The sequence below is a fragment of the Ornithodoros turicata genome, chromosome 1 (genome assembly GCF_037126465.1).
Source record: "Ornithodoros turicata isolate Travis chromosome 1, ASM3712646v1, whole genome shotgun sequence".
NCBI lineage: Eukaryota > Metazoa > Arthropoda > Arachnida > Ixodida > Argasidae > Ornithodoros > Ornithodoros turicata.
Window position 1 is genome coordinate 39,956,693 of NC_088201.1, and position 21,900 is coordinate 39,978,592.

The 21,900-nt window shown below is 46.1% G+C and overlaps 2 protein-coding genes across 3 annotated transcripts in view; one reads left to right on the forward strand and one right to left on the reverse strand.

The window, feature by feature from the left end:
* The window catches only part of LOC135378044 (protein-L-histidine N-pros-methyltransferase-like), a 126,597-nt gene extending 113,553 nt beyond the window's left edge, over nucleotides 1-13,044 (forward strand). The window contains exon 4 of the mRNA XM_064610884.1: nucleotides 12,019-13,044. Coding sequence (XP_064466954.1) covers nucleotides 12,019-12,670 — 652 coding nt within the window. The 3' untranslated portion in view covers nucleotides 12,671-13,044. The remainder of the gene's footprint in view (nucleotides 1-12,018) is intronic.
* LOC135378042 (uncharacterized) lies at nucleotides 12,808-21,423 on the reverse strand. 2 transcript variants are annotated; one of them, XM_064610880.1, is made up of 8 exons: nucleotides 21,107-21,423; nucleotides 20,392-20,544; nucleotides 17,738-17,876; nucleotides 17,418-17,556; nucleotides 17,196-17,311; nucleotides 14,075-14,308; nucleotides 13,240-13,359; nucleotides 12,808-13,013 (listed from the first exon to the last, which is right to left on the reverse strand). In XM_064610880.1, the coding sequence occupies exons 1-8, from the start codon at nucleotides 21,317-21,319 to the stop codon at nucleotides 12,907-12,909; spliced, it is 1,221 nt and encodes a 406-aa protein (XP_064466950.1). In that variant the 5' UTR covers nucleotides 21,320-21,423; the 3' UTR covers nucleotides 12,808-12,906. The 2 variants fall into 2 exon arrangements, with proteins under 2 accessions (XP_064466950.1, XP_064466949.1); XM_064610879.1 differs by having other exon boundaries at nucleotides 13,222-13,359.
* Between the last annotated feature and the right edge of the window lie 477 nt (nucleotides 21,424-21,900).

Here is a 21,900-nt window from a genome sequence, read left to right on the forward strand (position 1 = left end):
GACCGACTGCAAAACCTCGGAAGAGCTTGCAATGAGCGACGTTTACCACTCACGGAACTGTGTTTCGCGGGCTGATTTCTAAATTGTAGCTCAGTACTTGCGCAGTCATCAGTTGCAGCCTTAAACAGTGGCCCTTCTCTGAAAACATTTACACGTCGTTGCCTGTATGGCAGTGTTGGCTGGCTCCTAGAACTATAGGCCACAGCTCGTCCTGTCGCATACTTCGTCTTCGGCGTCCCGATGGTGATATTCCGCGTTGTAATTTGAATTTTATTCCCCGGATGCTCATACGACGATCGTTCTCTCGCGCCTGTATTCGTGTCACAGTGTAGGTCTGGATGTCGACAGTGGTGGTGATATATTGAAAGCTAAAGGCTCTCTGTGGTTATATTGAAATTTCACAGGCTTTTCCGGGATTCTTTCGCTCTACCTACGGCATCGCATACTCTGCGTTGGTGCTGGTGTACGTACGTGGACATCAGACCTTTCTTTCTTTCCCTCATGAATAATGCGACGGGAGGCGGCACTGTCTTCCACGAGCCATGTCAGAGTTGTCGTATGCTCATATATTCAGAAACATCTTTTTCCTATGTGTTCGTTTTTACCATGCTGAATGCCAGCGCCAAATCACCGCAAAATTACATTCTTTGCTGACATGCTCTCTGTCTCCACCGTTTGCGGCACACTTTCAGATGACATATCATCGAGGCACGCAAAAAACGACGTGTGCTTTAGAATGTGTTCTCTGTATTTTTGTTCACTTCTGGGCGCGGTAGGTGGCATCATTATTTCCCGCAATACGCGGTGAAAATTCATCGCCATAGTTTGGACACGCTCTTAAGAGTTACCGTGGTCAGTATTTGCCGCAAAATGAGCTTTGTGGCGATCATCAGGGCCGATTATAGCTCATGTAATAACAATGAGGTAATAATAACCTTTGCAAAACCTACCACGTGCAACATAAGGGAAAGCACATGCACAAAAAAAAAAAAAAAGCCTGTCGGCCCTAGCTCCCGTCCTTATGGCGTTCTCACCGACTCCTCACAGTGTTTTCTCTCTCTCTCTCTCTTTTTTTTTTTTTTATCGCTTTTTCTGTTCACCCGAGAAAAGCGTATCACGTCTGGAGGGAAACTGTGAGCTTGTCCGCTCGTTCATCCAAACGTGGCCGTAAGCAACTGCAAGTTGCTGAGGTGTGTTTTCTTCCGTGTAGCACACCAGCAGTGCGTGCCGTATATTGAGATTTCAAACTATACGTCAAAGAACCTAGGTGGGCAAAATTTATTCGTCGATCACCTTCTGTGGCGTTGCCTGTAATCAGAGTTGTGTCGCGCCGTAAACTCAGGATTACGAATCAATCAGTCACCATAGGTAGAGCTCTATTTTTGATAAGAAAGGTCGTGTGCGATTAAATTATTAGAGCTGTGCACATAGACCAGGACTAGAATAAAGCCTGTTGTCCACTTTGTTAATATTATTATTAGTCGCCAGTTCATTGATAATCCGTACCCGCAAATTCGACAAGAGCGTAGCGTCGGTGAAATTTTAGTAGATATATACAGCAAATAACCTGAACAAATACGTGCAGGCACTCCGTGAAGCATTTCTTTTCTCGAAATTTCTGCGCAGATCTCCCCTCCTCACACGTGTCTTGTTAGCAATATACCACCGATTTTTTAGCTTCGGTATTTAATCGTGTCATGGGACCTGTCTGCCTTGTTTGTCTTTCCTGTATGGGGATATCTACATAACCCACCAGATGGTATTCGAGCACATGAACACATCAGCGAGGTCTCATCTCGTTACACCAACTATCGCTCAGTTAATCCAAATCCTGCTGAGCTCATTATTTTATCACTCTTATCCCTTGTTTGTTAAAACTCCAACACTTATGGTCGTGTTCAACGCAAGAACGGTACGTTTCAGCGCCGCTCTACGCTTGTTCCTATTGGCTGCAATAGCTAGCCGCATCACTCTACGTCGCGACAAGTAGTGCGCCGACACTGAAACTACAGGAGCCGTACAGGCGGCTTCTGAAAGGAACAGCGAAAGATCCCTCCATATGTGTTTCGTTTTTTTCCTGCGACGGGCATTCTTACACAAAAACAGTCATCCTCGTTGACCTGTAGCGCGCGAGCAGTCTTTGGTCCGGACTGCGCTCTAGAAACCCCTCAACTCCTTCAGAGAGCCCGTAAAAGATTAGAGAGGTTGACGTCATTCCGTGACGCAGGGGGACATGATGGGACTGCCGGTCGGGTGGCTCGTTCAAGGCTGCGAGCTACGCTGCTCCTACATCACACTGTACACCTTACGTCATGGCTGCAGATAGATTATCTATCTACTTCTATACTACTACTATACTTCTAATACTACTTTTATACTACTACTATTATCTTTCAATGTAAACATCGTCGATACACGTACTAACCATTACTGTTGTCACATAGGTTGCCGCGCATATTGTAAGCGTTCCATTTACAGAGTGGGATAAGCCTCAAGGTGAGCCCCGCGGATATTTCGAACAAAGACTGTTGTCGAAGAAGAGCAGTCTCTGTTCAAAATATCGGCGGCTCTCGTCCTGAGGCTCTTTCCTTTTTCTACATTTTTGCATTTACAGAGTGGGTACTTCGAGCCATCACTACCTTGACGTGTTTATTTCTGAAATCTCTTTACAGTTCTCTGAATGCTTTAAATCTCGACTGCGAGGATATCCCGAATATGTGACATTAGCGCAATTTTTGCCTGCAAGAGGGCTCGAAGAAACGTAGCAAAACCGTTTCTAGATATTCAGGGCTCAGATTCTTCAAATTGACCGAATCCCGGTGTTACGGAAACTGCTGATCCAGAAAGGAAATCAACCAACGTCACGTCTCCAACCGACATGACGTCACAATGGTTAACATGACGACGCATCCTACCCTAAATGGAGCGTTGCTGGGTCCCTTTTATCAGTAAAGTTTTAAACCTACCCTCGCAGGCGATTTGGTGAAGAGAAAGGCCTCATAAGTATGTGCCCTCGCGACCGATCTGGTGAGGGGCAAGGCCATGTGAGTGAGTTCACTCACCATCGGTCTGGTGAAGGGCAAGGTCGCATGATTGAGTGCCCTCGTAATCGATTTCGTAAAAGACAAGGCCTCATGAGTATGTGCCATCACGATCGATCTGATGTGGGGCAATGCCTCATCAGCGTGTGCCATCGCGACCGATCTGCTGAAAAGCAAGGCTACATGAGTGTGTGCCCTGGCAAACAACAACAACTTTATTTTTGGCTTTGGAGAGTAGGGAGGTTCATCGCCACAGGCCACATTGCCCTGGCAATCGGCCTCATGGCGGCCATGTCTTCGTGAGTGACTGCCATCATGATCGATCTGATAAAGGGCAAGGTAAGATGAGTGTGTGCCCTCGCGAACAGTCTGTTGAAGGGCAAGGCCATCTTACTGTGTACCCTCACAATCGGCCTCGTGACGGACAAGGCTTCATGAGTGAGTTCCCTCATTATCAATCTAGTGAAGAGCAATACCTCGTAAGTGAGTACCATGATGGTCGATCTGTTGAAGGGCAAGTTAACATGAGTGCGTGCCTTCACGATCGGTCTTGTGAAGGGCAATGACGCATGAGTGTGTGCCTTCGCGATCAGTTTGTTGAAGGGCAAGGCCATATGACTGTGTACCCTAAAAATCGGCCTCGTGGCGGACAAGGCTTCATCAATGAGTCCCCTCGTTATCAATCTGATGAAGAGCGAGACCTGATAAGTGTGTACCATATTATGATCGATCTGGTGAAGGGCAAGGTAAGATAAGTGTACGCTCTCGCGAACAGTCTGTTGAAGGGCAAGGCCATGTGACTGTGTACCCTCACAATCGGCCTTGTGGCGGACAAGGCCTCATCAGTGAGTTCCCTCGTTATCAATCTGGTGAAGAGCAGGACCTCATAAGTGAGCACCACCATGATCGATCTGGTGAAGGGCAAATTGACATGAGTGCGGCTTTCACGATCGGTCTTATGAAGGACAAGGCCACATGAGTCAGTGCCCTTGTGATCGATTTCGTGAAGGGCAATGCCGCATGAGTGTGTGCCCTCGCGATCAGACTGTCGAAGGGCAATGCGATGTGACTGTGTACCCTCAGAATAGGCCTCGTCACGGACAAGTGAGTTCCCTCGTTATCAATCTGATGAAGAGCAAGCCATCATAGGTGAGCACCACTATGACCGATCTGGTGAAGGGCAAGTTAACATGAGTGCGTGCCTTCACGATCGGTCTTGTGAAGTGCAAGGCCACATGAGTCAGTGCCCTTATGATCGATTTCGTGAAGGGCAATGCCGCATGAGTGTGTGCCCTCGCGATCACTCTGTTGAAGGGCAAGGCGATATGACTGTGTACCCTCAAAATAGGCCTCGTCACGGACAAGGCTTCATCAGTGAGTCCCCTCGTTATCAAGCTGGTGAAGAGCAAGACCTCATAAGTGAGCTCCACCATGTTTGTTCTGGTGAAGGGCAAGTTAACATGAGTGCGTGCCTTCACGATCGATCTTGTGAAGGGCAAGGTCACATGAGTCAGTGCCCTTATGATCGATTAAGTGAAGGGCACTGCCATATGTGTGTGTGCCCTCGCGATCAGTCTGTTGTTAGGGCAAGGCCATATGACTGTGTACCCTCACCATGGGCCTCGTGACGGACAGGGCTTCATGAGTGAATGCCCTCATGATCGGCCTGGCGAAGGAAAGATAACTTGAGCTCTCACGACATATTTCGTAAGAGGTACACGCAGAGACGTTCCGACAATAAAAAGAGAATGAAGAGAATTTTGATCTCTGAACTGCATATGAGCTTTTTCTTCCTTTTATTGTTTACAGAGCGTCTAGTGTGTGTGTGGGAGGGGGGGGGGGCGCTTCGCGTAACCGTGGGGACATTGCCCCAGAAATGCGTCCCCGGGGTCGGTCTCGTGTGTCGCCTTCAAGTGCATGTGCCAAATGCTCAGATTTTCGTGAACCTCAAAGAACCATCATGTTGGCGAAGTAATACACAGACTGACTGTCAACTATCTCAAGTCGTAAAACTCTGAACTATCAGTCAGTCAATCAGTAACTGACAGAAGATAGCCACATTCGAATGATGGGCATCTGTAAAGATGAACGCTCACCAGTAGCATTCAAAATCCAATAATTTGGAAACGCGATACGGAGAAAACTGCGGAACTGGCGTTTTTACCTGCACACTGTCATGTCGAGGCATCTGTCTCTACACGCAAATGTCTCGAAGTGACGAGCGCGTCACAGCAGGATTAGTTCCTCAGCGCTCGTGAATATCCCCAGAAAGCTCGGTTTGTCCATTCAAAGAAAGAAATCGCGCATACAAATTTTTTTATGAAGGCAAAGGTTCCGAAGATCTATACTAGACCGAAAACAAACGAAGAAAAATCGCATTCTTCTCAGCAGCACATTTTTTACATACAAGTTTTCACACATGATGAAACTAAAAATATACAGAGTGTGTACAGATAAAGTAGCCCCACATTTACGCATGTAACTCGTTGCCTGCTTACCGTACGAACTTCCGGTGACGGACGACGCGCATTTATGCGATGAAAGCCAACAAAAAAATAGTGGTTGCCAAACTGTGCGTAACATACAAATATAGCCACGCAAACTCTCCTCGCCGTGCATTTCGAATGGGACATGGCGGTCTCCGCATAGTTGTGTCCTGCTACCGCTTAGGATGCCACCGGTGCAGAAACCGCATAAAGCCCGACATGGATGTTCATTTCATTGTTATCTCGATTTCTGCACCGTTAGCTGCCCTAGCGGTACCTGCGCAATAGCTCTGCGGAGACCGCCATGTTTGTATCTGTATAGCCCATTCGAACTGCACGGAGAGCAAAGTTTGCGTGCCTAACGTTTTGTTACGCAAATTTTGGTTACCACGATCTGTTTTTTTTTTTTTTTTTTTTTTTTTTTTTTTTTCATGGCACAAATGCGTCGTCATGCGCCACCGGAAGTTCGTACAGTAAGCAGGCAGTGGGTTACGTCAACAGCAACTAGATGGAGAAAGCCTGCTTACTTGTCGACGTGACGTAACAACTAAGAGTCAGCCAATCAGGATCGTGTTTTCCATGGCGGTAGCCAATCACGAACGAGCCTTCAGCGGTCGTATACGACCGCTGAAAGCCAAGGAAAGCCATGGTTAAGCCATGGAGACGAACCACCGTCGTCTGCGAGTATAGTGATTGAACGTCCCCGCGTACTAAATGGGAAAAATAAAGCGCAAAACGGTCCGATATCTTTCTCAAGACTGATTTTCTTGAAAGCGTGTTGCACCTTTTGTCTACAGATTCGGGTCTCCAAGTTCCAAGTTAGCTGCAATCATTTGCGAGTTCTTGAATTCGCAGAACGGCGATTCGCAGTAGCAGACGAATCGTGACTTCATATGTCCACGTAGCGAAACAGGGAGAGGAGGCAGTAAGCAGGCCTTCTGTATCTATAGGTGGCGTTGGTTACGTGCGTAAATGTGGGTCTACATTATCTGCATACACCCTGCAGATATTTTTACCGCTTCGCACCCTGTGTATTATGCAGGATTTTGCTACGGATGCTACATTGCTACTTCGATGACCGTTTTGGTATATCGTGCTAAAAATAACCTTTCTGCTCTTGTCACTAAACATTTGATAATATAATATTAATAATATAATATCAGTTAATAAATATAATAATGGCTTTACGTTGCGAGACAACTATAATCATGAACAACGCCACAGTGGTCGGGTATGTGGATTAATTTTGCCCACCTGATGGTTCCTTAACGTGCGCAGAAATCTCAACACACTGCACACCGTGTTTGACGTCCCTCGCGGAAGACGGCGTGTCAAAGCAACTTGTACCCAATAAACATTTGATCTTCTCTGAATATAAATTTACTTTTGATTTACATACGTTGAGTAACCTAATCGTGAAGCCTGGCACGTAATTTTTTTAGCTTGTTGGACAAATTATTTAGTGCTAGTGGTAGGACCTCGGACACAAACCGGTTTTGGTTTGCTTTTGTTTGCTTTATTACTATAAAGGGCGTTCGGATTTCGGGATTATTCGTGCATACATGTATAACAATACGGAATTGTGTTTTACAAGAAGATGTCTCATAGTTGAAAACTAGTGTACGGACCTTAAATAGTTGACAAAGAGAGCGTTCAAAGTGAAAATTGATAATAATAATATTTCATAATATTGTAAGAAAAATGTCACAGGCGCATTCGCATAGACGAGCGAATATTAGGACAAAATAACTTTTTATTACTTGCTGCATCATAACATAGCAAAAATTTCCTTTAGAATGTCTAGCAAAGAATTAATGACCATACTACCATGGCCATCTCTACCATATCCCGTAAGAAAGGGGTCGAATGTCGAGAAATTAACGTAAAATTTCGGACTGCTTCAGACGGAGAAAGTAAACTCGTCGATTAAGAAGTCATTTTGCAATTAATTCCTGCTATGTCGCGTGATAATTTTTACTTCATGCAGACGTTGCAACGGTAAAGCTTATCTTTGTTAGTTATTTCACTCAGTTTTATCGTCTTCCGTAAAAGGATAGCTCGCCCTTTCATAAATCGTCGAAACCATGTTAATTTTCCCTCGCCCGGGGCAGAAGCAATAAAAATATAAGTAGGATTAATAGCTAGTCATTGTGGTGCTTGATATTACAGAAAATGGAAATACGTAGACCTAATTTTTGCCTAATCACACTCAAACAGAAAGACAAATGCGAGCGACTGTGTTGGATAGCATGATTTCGAATCACTCTTACTCTTACACATTTGGGGCCGCGGCTGAATTGATTCAAACACTCTCATTCTGCCTAATTTGTAGATTTCGGCCATTCAAGACATTTGAGGTCTTCCAACTTATCCAGGCTAAGGTAAGGTCAGCTCTAGCTTACCGCTCGATATTACACTTCATTCGCGTGTTCATTTATTTTCTGTATGGTCCGACTCCGGTTAGAACTTCAAGAAGGAAAGAATACGCAAGACCCATGGCGTAAACAAAAGACTTAAGCTAATAATAAGGTATTAAAAAGACTAATATCATTTGGGGACATGAGTGTTTAAATGCATATATCCTTGTATTTTTTTATTCCGTGTTAGCACTGCGAAACAACTGTGGTTATGAGCATTGTACAGATGTGGACAGATGGAGAGAGGACAGCAGGAAGGAGTGGGGGACGGGGGGTAGTATGCGTCCTGGGCCGACTTCAGTTTCTAGAACATCATAGAACTTCAATATTTTAGAACGAAATCGAGGAAGCGGATGACTGGTCATCCATGTGGCACGAAGAAGTTACAAAGCATGTGCCCGAAAAACAACTAGTGGCCCACACGAGACTACCGGTGACGTCACGCGTGGTACAGGAGGTAGGAGAGGGAACCTTCATAAGTTTCGGTTTCGTTGTAAGCTTCCCAGCTATTTTGTCAACTAACGAGTCCCCGACTGCCAAACCAACCTTATTTCTCATTTCGGAAGAATGTATCTAACTTCGAATGTATCGGAGTCTCTCTTTAAGGCGGCGTCTTCCACGAAAGGTCGCTGAAGTGCTTGCACCACGCTTCTTGTGATTCCCGGGAACGTCGCGCCATCTGTGAACGCCATAAGGATTCTCCGTCGGTTGGGCTCCGCGGTGCATTCAAACGCACTGGCGAATGATGTGTCATGAAATGCTCCATATGCATCAGACAAATGAATAGTTCTGTGTTTCAAAACCACCTTTTGTAATACTTATAGAAACGACGTTGGGAAATCGTGCAGTGTTTTCAATGATATATGATAGCTTCAGTTGACGGCCTGCCCTTGCATAGAATCAGAGCCATTTGCATTTCCCTTATTTTGTTTACGTTAATGTTGCAGAGTCTGAAATACATAGGTCGCTCATGATCATAGTCATCAGTATCTTTATCATATGTATTAACATTATCAAATACATGGAGCACATACGTCCTAAAAAAGAGCAACAAAAGAGAAAAGGTTGACGTCGACTGCATTTTTAGAGAGCACAGATGACATCAAGTTAAACAATGTTAAGATTTGGGCTGGTTGGTGGTACATATTAAAAGCGATAAAACCTCCCAGCACCTCGTCCTTTGTCCCCTTCTTTAGTCCTAGCACTGGGGTTTTATCGCTTTTGACACACATGACAACTGAGCTTGCGTAAGACATTGGATATTATCCATATCCAACGACATTTTGGTACGGTTTCACCAACGCTGGTTAACTTTGAACCGAGATCAAGGGTCGCTAAAACTTGAAGTAAACACTCAATTCTTTTTTAGCAACGTTAGTTAGTGGCATGATGAATGTTTCAGTGACAATAACTACCCTTGGTTAAGCAGGGTTAAGGGTTAAATTCAAGTTGAGGGACCGCTGATCTCGGTTCAAATGTTAATCGAGGTTGGTGAAACTGGGCGTTAGTAAATTAAAGCGGTAAAGGTCCGGATCAACATCGGGAAGTTTGCTCCATTGTCCAACTGGTAGCGTTAGCTGTGTCGTTATCGTGCTGGTGTCGGCGTAGTAAAGCCACTGGTCAACGGCATGCCGGCTACTCTTATTTTCAGGTGAACTGCGAAAATCACTAGAAGGAATGATGTTGAATATGGGAGGACACAACAGGCAGAAGTCGCTATAATCCAGCCGCTGTTCTTCCTCGAAGACGGGGCTGGAAATAATAACATTCCAACTATGGGTAGAGTCAGGTACTTATAAGTACATGGCGCCCAGAAATAAACGTTACAGCTGTCGTTGCATCTCCTGGGGTCTCTACGTACGTTGCAGTATAGTCAGGCTCAACAGAAAGACGTGTTCTCATCTTTCGTACACCTGTTAAGGGTTCGGGGATGTTTCGTTGCTTTGTAATTTCTAAGTTGAAGCTGTTCCAATGGGCAATACGTTCGAGAACCGCTAGTGGTGGCGCCATACTGACACGTTTCCACCAACTCTAGGCACAACCAACTACCTCTCAACGCTCTTCCAAAGGACACGCCTGCCAGGTGTTTTGTTGCTGGCGTCACATTTAGCTAAATTTATGTCATTGGATAGCAGCAAACGCGGTTCTTTCAGAAGAAAATGTAATTGCCAACACAATATATTTTCACAGCCAGGACAAATTCTAGTCTATTTTCGTTGAGTTGAGTCGAGTCGAGTCCATTTTTGTTCTTACGATGCTCTCCCTATGCTTTATGAAGTAAACTGGAGCAAATGTGGAAATGCGCTTTCCCTGTGAAGGTTTCGCGACTGTGACTTCCTGTGTAAAGGCGATGAGAAACTACATGTCACCTGAGAAAGGGTAGAAAAAGATCTGTAAGCAATTAGCTCGGCAATGAAAAGCCATCAACCAACAGAAAAATACCACGAGCTGTTATTTGTTACGGGTGCTGATGGTCACTTGCTCAAGTGCTGTGGTCCTCAACTTATGCTATTGGAGGGAACTTGGGCTCGTGCCAGCGCAACTTCGAGGGACCCGCTGCCACTGATAGGCAGTAGGTCAGACGAACAACATGTACAAATGGCACATTATTTATTTACGTGCAACAGTCGAAGTACGTGCTTGCCGTTCGTCTGTCCATGGATTCGTATAGTTACTCAGGCAGAGCCACATATCAGCTCCCACATCTAGCCTATTTTTGTACTTGGTTTTCAGGTACACCGTACTGGACAGTCCGCACATGTAGTTTGTTGAAAAGGTCCAGCGCACACCGGCTGCTCGTTGATACAAGTGTGGAAGCTACCACAACTTATAAGTTCCTCGTTTTCGAATTTCAGCGTGCATGAAAGTTATGTCGCTGCACAGCTCGTGGTATTCATTTTCCGCCTCAACAACGTCGCGCACGGTCGGATGCCAAGCCTAGCCGATGGCATGCCTTAGTATACACTCCAGTTTCACTGGCTGGAGCTCGACGGTATCGTGTTCGCGGAACCCCCAGGTACCGGGGAGCTTCGGTTGAAAAAGCTACTGCACTAGTTGAAACGTGATTGTGGTATCACCTTGACCGCATCAAGCTACTGAGCATGTATACTACAAGCTGTCTCAAAAGTAGAGAAACATTCGTATAAAATGAAAACCTCCTGGCAGGCGGTGATCCAATTGTAGACACAAGCTGTGGGGCAACCTGTTGGGCCATGTCACCAGCATGGAGGCTATCTCGAATGCCGCCATCTGGGATTCAACTTGAGTTTTCTAAATGGCACGGTAGATGTGTGATACGTCAAACTGGTAGAGAATTTCATCAGAAAAATAGTGATGCGCTTCAGGATAACATTGGTGTCCCTAGTCTGCTGCTTCCTGGCCATCCTTTTATTAACCTTATTCGTTCTCATATTAAACGGTGATTTTATGTGAAACAAGAAAAGTGAGCGTAAGATCTGCTAGAATGTGTGCGTTATGCTGTCCAGCATTTTGTCCCTTTCCCCCATTCCTGATTAACCAAACATCTGGCAGAAGCATCAACAATTTTGTTTTTATTATTAACAGCATTCTGTATACTCGCAGAGTAAATAGGGTCCTCGACATGACCCGACAGATAGAAAGGAAAGGGAGTTAAATCGGGACAACATGGTGGCCACCCGATTGGACACCTTACGACCAGTCCACTTTTGGGCAAACTGCACATCAAGGTATCCTCTGACAGCGCCTCTGTAATGAGGTGGGCTGCCATATTCTCGAACGAAAGCGGAAAATGTTCTATCATCTGACCACAATCAAGTAAACTGCTTCGTCAATAAGCTTATGTAAACGTCCCGCAACAAATCTAAGATGGCCGCCATGTTGGTGAAATGACCAAGCAGGTTTCACCCTTCGGCACAGCTTGTATATAAAATTAGATCAGCACGCGCCAAATTGTTTTCATTTTATACGGGAGTTTCCTCACTTCTGAAGCAATGTGTGCGTGTGTGTGGAGGCTTGCTATTCCTTGTGCACTAGTACTAGCACATACTGTTCAAAACGCCGCATATACTGACCTACAAAAAAACTATTTTACAGGCTTTTAGGACGAGGATCCATGTTCGTATTTTCCCGTGCTCAGTTCGGTCAGCTGTTGACAGTAGGTGAGAGCGACATGGCGGCATTCACTGAAGCAAAGTCTCCGTCACCCCTTTTTTCTTCGCTTCTGGACATTGGGGCTGGAGACGGCAACGTAACAGCCGTCATTGCACCTTTCTTCGCCAAAGTGGACGTGACCGAAATGTCTCCTGTTATGCGGAGGCTTCTCGCTCGACGAGGCTTCTGTGTTTTAGACGTCGACACGTGGAAGACTGATGAGAGTCGCTGTCCTGAACCCTACGATGTAATAAGTTGCCTTAACGTTCTCGACCGGTGTGAAAAGCCGCTGACCCTACTGGAAGACATACGTTCCCGGATGGAGCCAGGGCGTAGTCGGCTGGTGCTCGCTGTTGTGTTTCCTGTGTCTCAGTATGTGGAGTTAGGTCGGCAGCACAACAAGCCCGCGGAAGTACTGCACGTGCGTGGAGGGACCTTCGAAGAACAAGTGCAATCTTTTTATTACGACGTCCTGGTGCCTTCAGGTTTTGTGCTAGAGGCGTGGACTCGTCTACCGTACTTGTGTGAAGGTGACCTCGAACAGGCGTTTTACTGGCTGGATGATGTGGTTATGGTGCTTCGTAGAGCCAGCTGAGAGAACCTTTGCTGACTACTTTTCTTGCATATTTTTCTTTGCGTTACAATTTTTCCTGACATGATCTCGTACTACATAAATTCTTACTTTTACCACACAGGTTGTAGTGGGAGTTGGAGTAGAATGTTGGTCAGAGATGAAACGTAACCACAATCTTTATTTTTTTCTTTTTTTTTCTTTTTTTTTTTTTTTACTGTCCGCACAACCCTTTACAAATTTTATTTTTATTATCTTTACTATGGTTGCGGTTGTTTAGAAGAGGTGCTTCCGTTTCTGTCGTCCTGTTCGAAACCCTTGACTTGTGTTCGCAGTCTGGAAACTTCATTCAACAGGCACTCTATACCTGCGGTGGAAATAAAGACGCATATATTTTTTGTACGTTTTTGTTTCTCGATGTGTTCAATTGTGTTATGGACTGCACAACTTGTGTTATGCCCTTCTGACACATGGTATCCTACAAGTGTATCACCATGACCAAGTTAAGTTTCGCCTAAAATTGGATTTCAGCATGTAAAATGTGAGTGAAAATAGTATAGAAACATTGTATATACGTGAACACAGGTACTCGCATCTGCCGTGCGAAGGATTTCCTCTCAGCGGGAAGAACATCCGAAGCTCATCGATGTCCTGCAGCAATTTTAGAAAACCAGAGCTCCCTCCACTGAAGATTTCTTGGCTGGAAGCATCATCTGAAGGGAAGGATATACACAAACGTACCTTTGCGAACTAGAACGTTACGTTCGTCACAGCAGAAATAACGCAACCCTTAAGCCTCAAACTGCGTTTCGATTATGCAGTGGTGAAAAGGCATCAGCCGTGGGATTCGACACCACACCATCTGATTGCACACCGTGCGCGCTAGTGCGTTGCCGCGAGCCTGGCTAGCATGGTGTTAAATTAACGTCTCTTACAGGCAATCGGAGAGGATTGGCTAGAGTCGCACTGGTGGTACCTTATCACCAACTGCTCTTTCTTAGTGGGCGTTTGCGTCATTTGAAATTTGCAGATCTCTACCGCCTTGAAATGAGTGGAGGTAAACATTCCTTGGTGTCGAGCAAAGCTGACCTTCGTACCGTCCGATGCTATAGGCCGCTGCAACACGCCTCCGATGGTCTTCCCAGGCCAGTGGACTGCTGGGTTCCTAGTGTAGGATGATACGAAGCCCGACACTTCGCTCGTCACCGAAAGGCTCTACATTCGCAAAGTTTCATCCTCTCAAAACGGACTTAAAAGATGGCATCAGAAGTACCTCATGGCGTAAGAAGGCACAATCCACTGAACCTGCTGCCCTTCGATCTCGGACATTCTGTATTGTTATTTATTTTTCATATATACAGCATGAAATGTAGTGCATACGTAGAAAAATAACGCTGCTGAAAAGAATGACCTTTGCGGGCAACGTACCTGACTGGCCTGGTTGGATTTGATTGTTAACCAAACAAGGCGCTGCGTTTTCTGTGTAGCTCTGCTCCGCAGTAAATTCATCGTAGACGTCCGTGTACTTGCCAAATTCTATCAAAATTTGAGTCAGCTGCTGCGATGCTTCGGGATTGGCCATGTGAGCAATTAGGAAAGGTGACAGAGTGCTCCTCGATGATTCGCTTTCAGCAAAAGGGTTTGTACAGCTTCCTGCATCGCCTGCAAGTGACACTTGTGTATATGAGCTCTAAATTGAACATCTGTATGCAATAAGGGGATAAGTCTACTTATCTCCTTTTTACTATTTTTGCTGCAATGACATCTACATACCAGTACATACCTGCCAAAGAAAATTTAGGACCGTATTGCAATTTATTGGCCCGCTACAGGAGGGTAAGAAACGGGAAATGCATGTGTGTCAATGGGACGGACAATCAGATCAGGCCTTCTTCATGGTGTGGGATTTTTCGACTTATCCCCTTATTGCATACAGAGGTTCAGTTGTTCGTAACTGAGCTGAGCTTTCGAAACAAAAAGCCCTGCGCTCCATACAGTGCATGTGCAGTAGAACATGCTAGTGGGTCAAGAGCTCAAGATTTGAATTACTTGCAATTCTCGGTCTATTGCATCTCTCTGGTTTATTGAAATCATTGTCGCGGTGGCTGAAGGTGTTGCCGAGAGTCCAGGGATGGCCATTCATTCGCAGCAATTGGACATTTCGGGAAACAGCATACAGTGAATTTTCACGCAACACGCGCATATGGAAAACATGTGTTGCCAGCAAGGTGACGTAACATTTGCATTGCCCGCGAAATAATTGAGTAATTGCAGTCTGACAAATTTCCTGGCCGTCTCATCTCACGCAATGGCGACCAGAAGCGTACGAGATCAGTGCGTGCACGACACTTCGGATCATGCAGTAGACGACATAGGGGTACAGTATATGGCCCTGTAGAGGACAGCCACATAGCTGCAACTTAACCTGCTCGTGCGCCACTACGCCTGATGAAGAATAATAGTGACTGTGAGCATATCTATCGCCTAAATCTTGCAAGGAGCCGACACCAAAACCGCGTCGGTCAGGGGCGCAGCGAGGACAGCGCTCATTCCACGTCAAAGGGCCACGTGCTTTGGAGCGATGGAGATGATCGGAGTAGGTTCTGATCTGCTGGCCATGTCAACCGCTTTGCGGCCCAGATAAGCCTCCGTCGGCGAAGGTCATGCGCTTCTGAGATGCGCGGTCTTGGTTTCCGCTCATTTCCATGGCAATATTCTGTGATGAATATTTCAACGCTCGTGTTCATTTCAGGGTTTTTAAAAGATAGAATGGCTTTCAACTGAGATTCTTTCCCATTCTGCTATTTCGCTTTTGTCCGAAATCCCCTAATTAAAAAGTTAATTAATGAATTGTAGGTAATTAGTCATCTAGTTATATACTCTCATCGAGAGGATGTCCGCCTGGCAGTATGGCACAACTGCGAAAACTGTATCTATGCTGCTCTCGCAGCTTTTTATAAAATATTCGTTAAAAAAACACCATGTATATTAGCTGTGTGTAGGACATCATATGAAGTAGTGTAAACCGCTAAGAGGCGAAAATACGTTGTATGCTGTGCGACTAGTCGTTATCAGGCTGCTCATAGGCTACGTTTTACACAGTCATTCAATTCCTATCCACAATTCCGCATACAACAGCACAAGATATGCCGGATGGCGTTTCCCGCGAGAAACATCGAAGGACGTTACGCTGCCATCGTTTGGCTACAGCGTCCCACCACCTTGTTTTGCTGCCTGCTGACAATGTAACCGTCCACTAAGTCAACAGGGGCTGCTGCTGGCGCTGTCTGAGCAGCTGTTGTTGGTGCTGCTCTTGTAGACTCCAAGGTCAATTCAGAGAATAGAACATATAAGAACCTTGTTTCCTTGTTAATAAAGTCTCAGTTGGTAGTGAGTGCTTTGTCCCGTCTACTCCGTCCGTGTCCCGTTTTCCTTGCACTCAGTTTGTTTGTCAATATATGTCATACGAACAAGCGGAAAAATCTGCGTCACCCAATTTAGAGATCGTGGATGCTTGCGACCGTCTTACGAGCGGAGTTGCCTAGTTCAGACTGTTGTATTCTCGTGCGTTACGGATACGGCGAGGCACGGTTGTCATGGCAACGAAGTAAGCCGAATCGAAACGCACCCGCTACGCAAGAGATGGTTAGAGAACTTACGGGCGTGCGTTGTCGTGCTGAAACAAAATACAAAGTTCTGTCATTAACAACCCTCGGTGTTTTGGGCACGGGCTTCAGATGAGTACGTAGGAGCACAATAGGTTTCGCTCGTGGCTGTTGTGCCTTTCTCCATGTAATGCTCAAGTTACGGGACCCTGGTGATCCCTGAACAACAAGCATCTCTTTTCCGAAATTTATTTGGTTTCAGTGACGTGGAGGGACGTCATCTCTTGACCGGTTTGTCTCTGGGCTGGTAACGGTGGACATAACTCTCATCCCCAGTCAGGATACGAGTGAGAAACTTCTCTCCTTCGGTCTCTTAACGCTGTAGCATCTCTGGAAAAGCGTCCACTCGACATCGGGTGTCAGATGATGGAGCACCCATCATGCGGACACCTTCCGATGCTTGAGCTCCTAATGGATGATGCGGTATAGGTCGAGCCTACGCTCATCGAAAGCAGACAGGCCATTCCCTTCGTGTAGGCCTCCTCCGTTGGTGGGCACTAATCAAAAATACAAATTTCTGTCACGGTATCGCGCCGTTTCGCACCAATAAGCCCCTCAGCAAGCGCAGTTGCCTCTGGAGTGGGGATACGATGCGAATGGCCTGGACGGGTAGCGTCCGCCGTGCTATACTCAGACCATCCTTGTTAACCCACTTGCTTCCTTGCTTCCGCACAATGGTGCTACTGGGCGTAGAACCTCAGTTTTGAGCTCGCGAAAGGTCTTCACATACTCTTGAACGAAATGTCGATACTGTGGCTGCAGCCTATTCAATATAGCTCGGCACAAAGTGAAGCTCGTGCCTCAAGAAAAGCACATGCAGATTGGCAGCTAACCCTGTACCTCTCCACTAAACAGATGCAGCATTCAATTGAGAAAGTTCTTACCCTCAGTCTTGGCCTGCTTCTGAGACGGGCTTGTCACAACTGCTAAACTGCAAATTCCAGAATCTTGGCCACTGCTTTCATCGGTTTCGTTTTTGTGAATGTCCTTTGTCGAAGATCTAAAATTGATAGAGATCACCCTGTCTGAAGTATACAACGTAGACTTTGGGAAGCAATGAGACACTTCCTAGTCTTTTGACACACCCTAGTTTTACCACAAGTTACCTTCCCTCTGAGTCCGGATGACCTACAGATGATATGGATGTCTTCAAGACCTTCATTGACTTTGTCAGCCAGCGGGGAGGACATTTGGTCAGATCGCTGGTCGATCCTTCGTTTTCCCCTTTACATCGTGAGCCATCACCTAGAAGCAGGAGTGAATGGTTATGTACAGATAGAGGGGAAACCAATGTAGTCAGTTCTTGGCTTGAAGCTTCCCTTCACCCTACCGGCGAACTGGGGAAATTCATGAACAGTTTATGCTCTTCAATGTAGACCTACACTTTCTGGAGGTCTACCGTTTGTGTGCTAGCAGAAATACCCACCGTGTCTGGCGGCAGAGGCTGGCGTTACGTTCTGACATTCTGGTCTGGTGCAGAGCTCACACGCAAGACAAACTATCTCCCAACTCATACCGAAGTTTTTCTGGCCCCATGTGTATAAGCTCTGTACTTTCAGCGCTACCTGCAACATCGCAAGTGCGCTTGGTTAGCCATCTTGAGCAAATTTCTGCGTGCATTTCTCTAGATATTTTTTTTATTCGTTACTCTTTTTTTCCCAGGTTTTTCGGCCGGGACCTACCTTTCGTTTTTGGTATATCCTGACAACTTACTTGTGGCCGGCTGAACAGCAGAAGAGCAGTTACAACACCTACGGCAGATCGCTCACGACATCGCTGTCAATATCCAGAAACATAAATTTGACATGGCTTCCAACTGAATTCCACAAAGCAATCCCAGTTGGCATCACCCCACTGCCGGCCAAATTGGGGCCATCGCCGGGTTTCCGCAACCTCAGTCACTCACTACGACAACTCCGACGATTCCTCGGTACTGGTGCTTGATACCGCACTGCATCGGCACTCTATTGCTTCCGCGAGCTGTACTCAGCCAGTCAAGGACTACTTCCAAGCTTTGCTCTGAAAGTGTGGCGCGCAAATTCTTCCTTCACTCAGAAAAAGGCAGATTTCGCGGCTTGGACTTCGTTGCACCACCCGAAGCACGACGCCCGGACGTCCACATGATGGACGCCTCCCGTTTAGATGGTGTCGCGCTCGTGTAGCCGCAGGTCAGTAAGTCCTCCTACTCCATCGCTTGCCGTGCGGCACTTCCGGCATTTTGTCGGAGTTCGTCTTCTGATCGTTCTAACCAACTATAAGCCGCCTGCACATGCATTTTGATTTGCCAGCTATCATTCTCCGCCGAAATCTCCATAGGCACGCAATATGTGAAGGGGAGTCAAAACGGCTTTCTTAACACCTTAACCTCTTAAAGGAGCAATGAGGTGACATTTAACGTCGCTCGAAATCCTGCCTCATCTGTCAAGCTGTCCACCAGGAGTCACAATGCCAAATATTTTCGCTCTGCGGTACGTTATAGCTGTGCAATCGAATTTACAAAAAACAGTCGGAGAAAGCAGAAGCAGACGGCCGACACGATTCTCGCGTGACGTATTGGAGGCTCCGTGCCTTGTTTCCTTGTTTTTTCTTCGCAGCTCACGCGCCGCTTATACATGCTTGAGCTGTGCCGCTGTATATACGTCACTGGTCACGTGAGGGGAGCAGCATACGTCACGACGCCCTCTCGTTCTGCAATGCGATCTTTTCACGAGGAGAAGAATTTTTCAAAGGTGTGCGGAACAGAGCCTTCGCGCTCGCTCTGTAGGTCACCTGCGCTCGTCGTTCTTTCGCAGGATTCCATTTTAGTCGTTGAAGAACACTCCGCACCGAAAAACAAAAACATCTCTTGGGGTCACCTCAGTGCTCCTCACCCGCGTTGCAAGACTGTCAGCTGTTTCTAACTCTGGGTAGCATAAGGCACTTGCTTCCGCGCAAGACAACAAAGAACAACTACGTCAGTGACAGTCCATCTCCTTGAGATTCGAAGACTTTCCCGACACTTCGCTCATGATCTGGTGCGACACCTCCACCCTATACTCCCGAGGCTTTTCGCCCTGTTGGGGTGCTGGCGCGCAGCTTTCATGAATTCCATCCCAATGAGTTCTCTTTGATGCAGTAGTGTCCCACGTTATCATCGGAGCAGATCCCCGTGGACACTTCCATCTGACAGCTGATGCAGTGCGACAACACCTGATCAACAACGTCCAGGCGTATCAAGCTATCAGCCCCATTTTCTAATTTCAGGCTAACCATCGCAGTTCCTGGATAGTTCAGTTCTGTCCCAGGCATTGCTCATTTCCAGTCTTCTGGTGTTCCGATATATCATACCGGCAGGCCATCATGTTCTGATCATACGACTACATTTGTTGTGCGCTTGCCTTGGGACGCGTCCTCCAGCAATCCTCGTGACTCAGACTTACGTACGAGTCCCAAGAAAAACCTGGGAGATTGGAGTCCACGTGGTAACTATCGGACGTTAAATGCCGTCATCGTACCGAATAGTTATCCAATTGCTTACCTAGTTATCCAGTGGGCTACGTTGGCACGGTACAAGCTGCGCATACATGTCGTCGCCCTCGAGGGACGTGAAATACGGGGTGTCCTAAGTCAATATCTCAGCGGACGTTAAAGGACCCTCAGGGAACTTTTACCCCCTCTTGTAGGAACATTACTTCAATTGTTACAAATGCTTTCTGATGAACACCAATTACAGTAACACGCAACCTCAATATTGCATGAATCTTGATGGTGGCCCAGGACCACGGTCAACGTTTACACTGACGTCATGAAGGAATCGGTTCTTTTGTATACTTTTCCCAATAACTATTATATAAATGCGGCATTATCCTAAGCTCAGAAACATTCTTGTTTCTTATTTTGTTTTTCTCGCTTTACTCTATTTCATTATGTCGATAGCAACACAAAGATTACGCTGCCAAAATTGGTGACGACAATACTGTTTCTGCTGCTAAATAAACATGCAGGGGTACCGTTAATATGCTGCATCAGAAAAAAAGAAAAAAGAACGGAATGGAGCAACGGCAAAACTGATACAGCCGAAACACATGACAGGGAGCTCACCTCGTGGGCGCAGAGGTGCTGCGCCGGATTGGCACTATGTAAAGACCAGGCGATAGCCACAAACTTCTCTCGAGACACGATCACCTTCGAGCCGAGCATCAGTGTGTCGCCACCTGAGAGCCACATGCGTCTTGCCCAACTTTTGAATTTACCCTGGGGAAATATGCAGCACATACCAACTTTCTGTGAGAAGTGCACTGGAGCTATCCCCGTAACATCGCGAAGATGCGGAAGGGCGACCGCTCGATAGATAGCTGGCGAAAGCCATCGTTTTGATTGGCCTGTTTGAAAGTTCACAAATCTGTGTAACGCCTCTTATGTCCTATGTGATCTACATCATTTTTGGGTCAACTAACATAGCAGGAGCGAAGATCTAAGAGAAGAAAAAAAAAATATTAATTCCGTTAAAGTTTTTGTTTTAAAGCGATGACTTTATGGCGAAAACCACCGTGTAGGTTCGTCCGTGGCTTTATGGCGCCAACCACCACGTGACACCCCATGCCCACGTGACGTGGTCACTTAACAGATTGATATGGTAAAGAAAAAATTTTACATGTGAACAACCCCGCTCCGGAATCATTTTTCACGAGCACTAGCTTCTCACTCTACCTCTAAATATCTCCGGAATTTGCTTGTGTTCACTTATTTTTAATGTCGTTGCTGTCGTTTTTTTTTTTTTTTTATCCTAGGGCAATATTTCCGGAAGTTCACTTACCTGGACAGCCCTGCGGTCGCATTTAGCACCAACAGCGAACGTGGGCAGAAGATCGTTGAGAGCTGTAACTGGTGGTACTTTCCTCCTTCCAGCCTTGAGGTACTCCACGAATCTGTCGTGCAAGGCCCGCGACAGAAAAGTTCCCCGAAAATTGGATCGCATTTTGCGCCGCCCTGTAACTTGCCCTGTAACTTGCTTAGCGTTCTTACTCATGAGTCCAAATGGCTTTGCACGGCGTTTTGCCTCGAAAAAACGTGAACGTAGCCTGGTGTGCCGAGCGCGTGGCGCGTGCTGTTGTACCGTCCCCTCCCGTCTTTGTCCAGACATGGCGCTACGCAATTTATTGTTCGTCAAAGCTGCACGTTAGTTTTGCGTTTAACGTGCGTGTCCACCGTTTTCGTTCCTTGATGAAATATGAAGTCTTCTGGGTAATTTGGCCCTTTTAATGAGGGCCGAATAAGCACACTTATATTCTTTTTTATACACATATGAGAACAGTACAAAATAATTTAGTGATACTATTGAAGCTGTCAGAATGAAATACACTGTCCCATGCTTTATATAACACGCCGATACGACACCCATATTGTAGGCTCCAACCTCACTATTCTTTTGACAATAAAATACAACACTTCTATCCAACAAGTGAGATATAACCTTCGATTAAATAACCATATAATCCTACTCCTAATAATGTACTCCTAATATGTTATTTTATATTATCTAATATTATACAGGGTGTTTTTTCATCCGTTACAGATTTATAAAAACATATAAGAGCGGTACAGACGCCG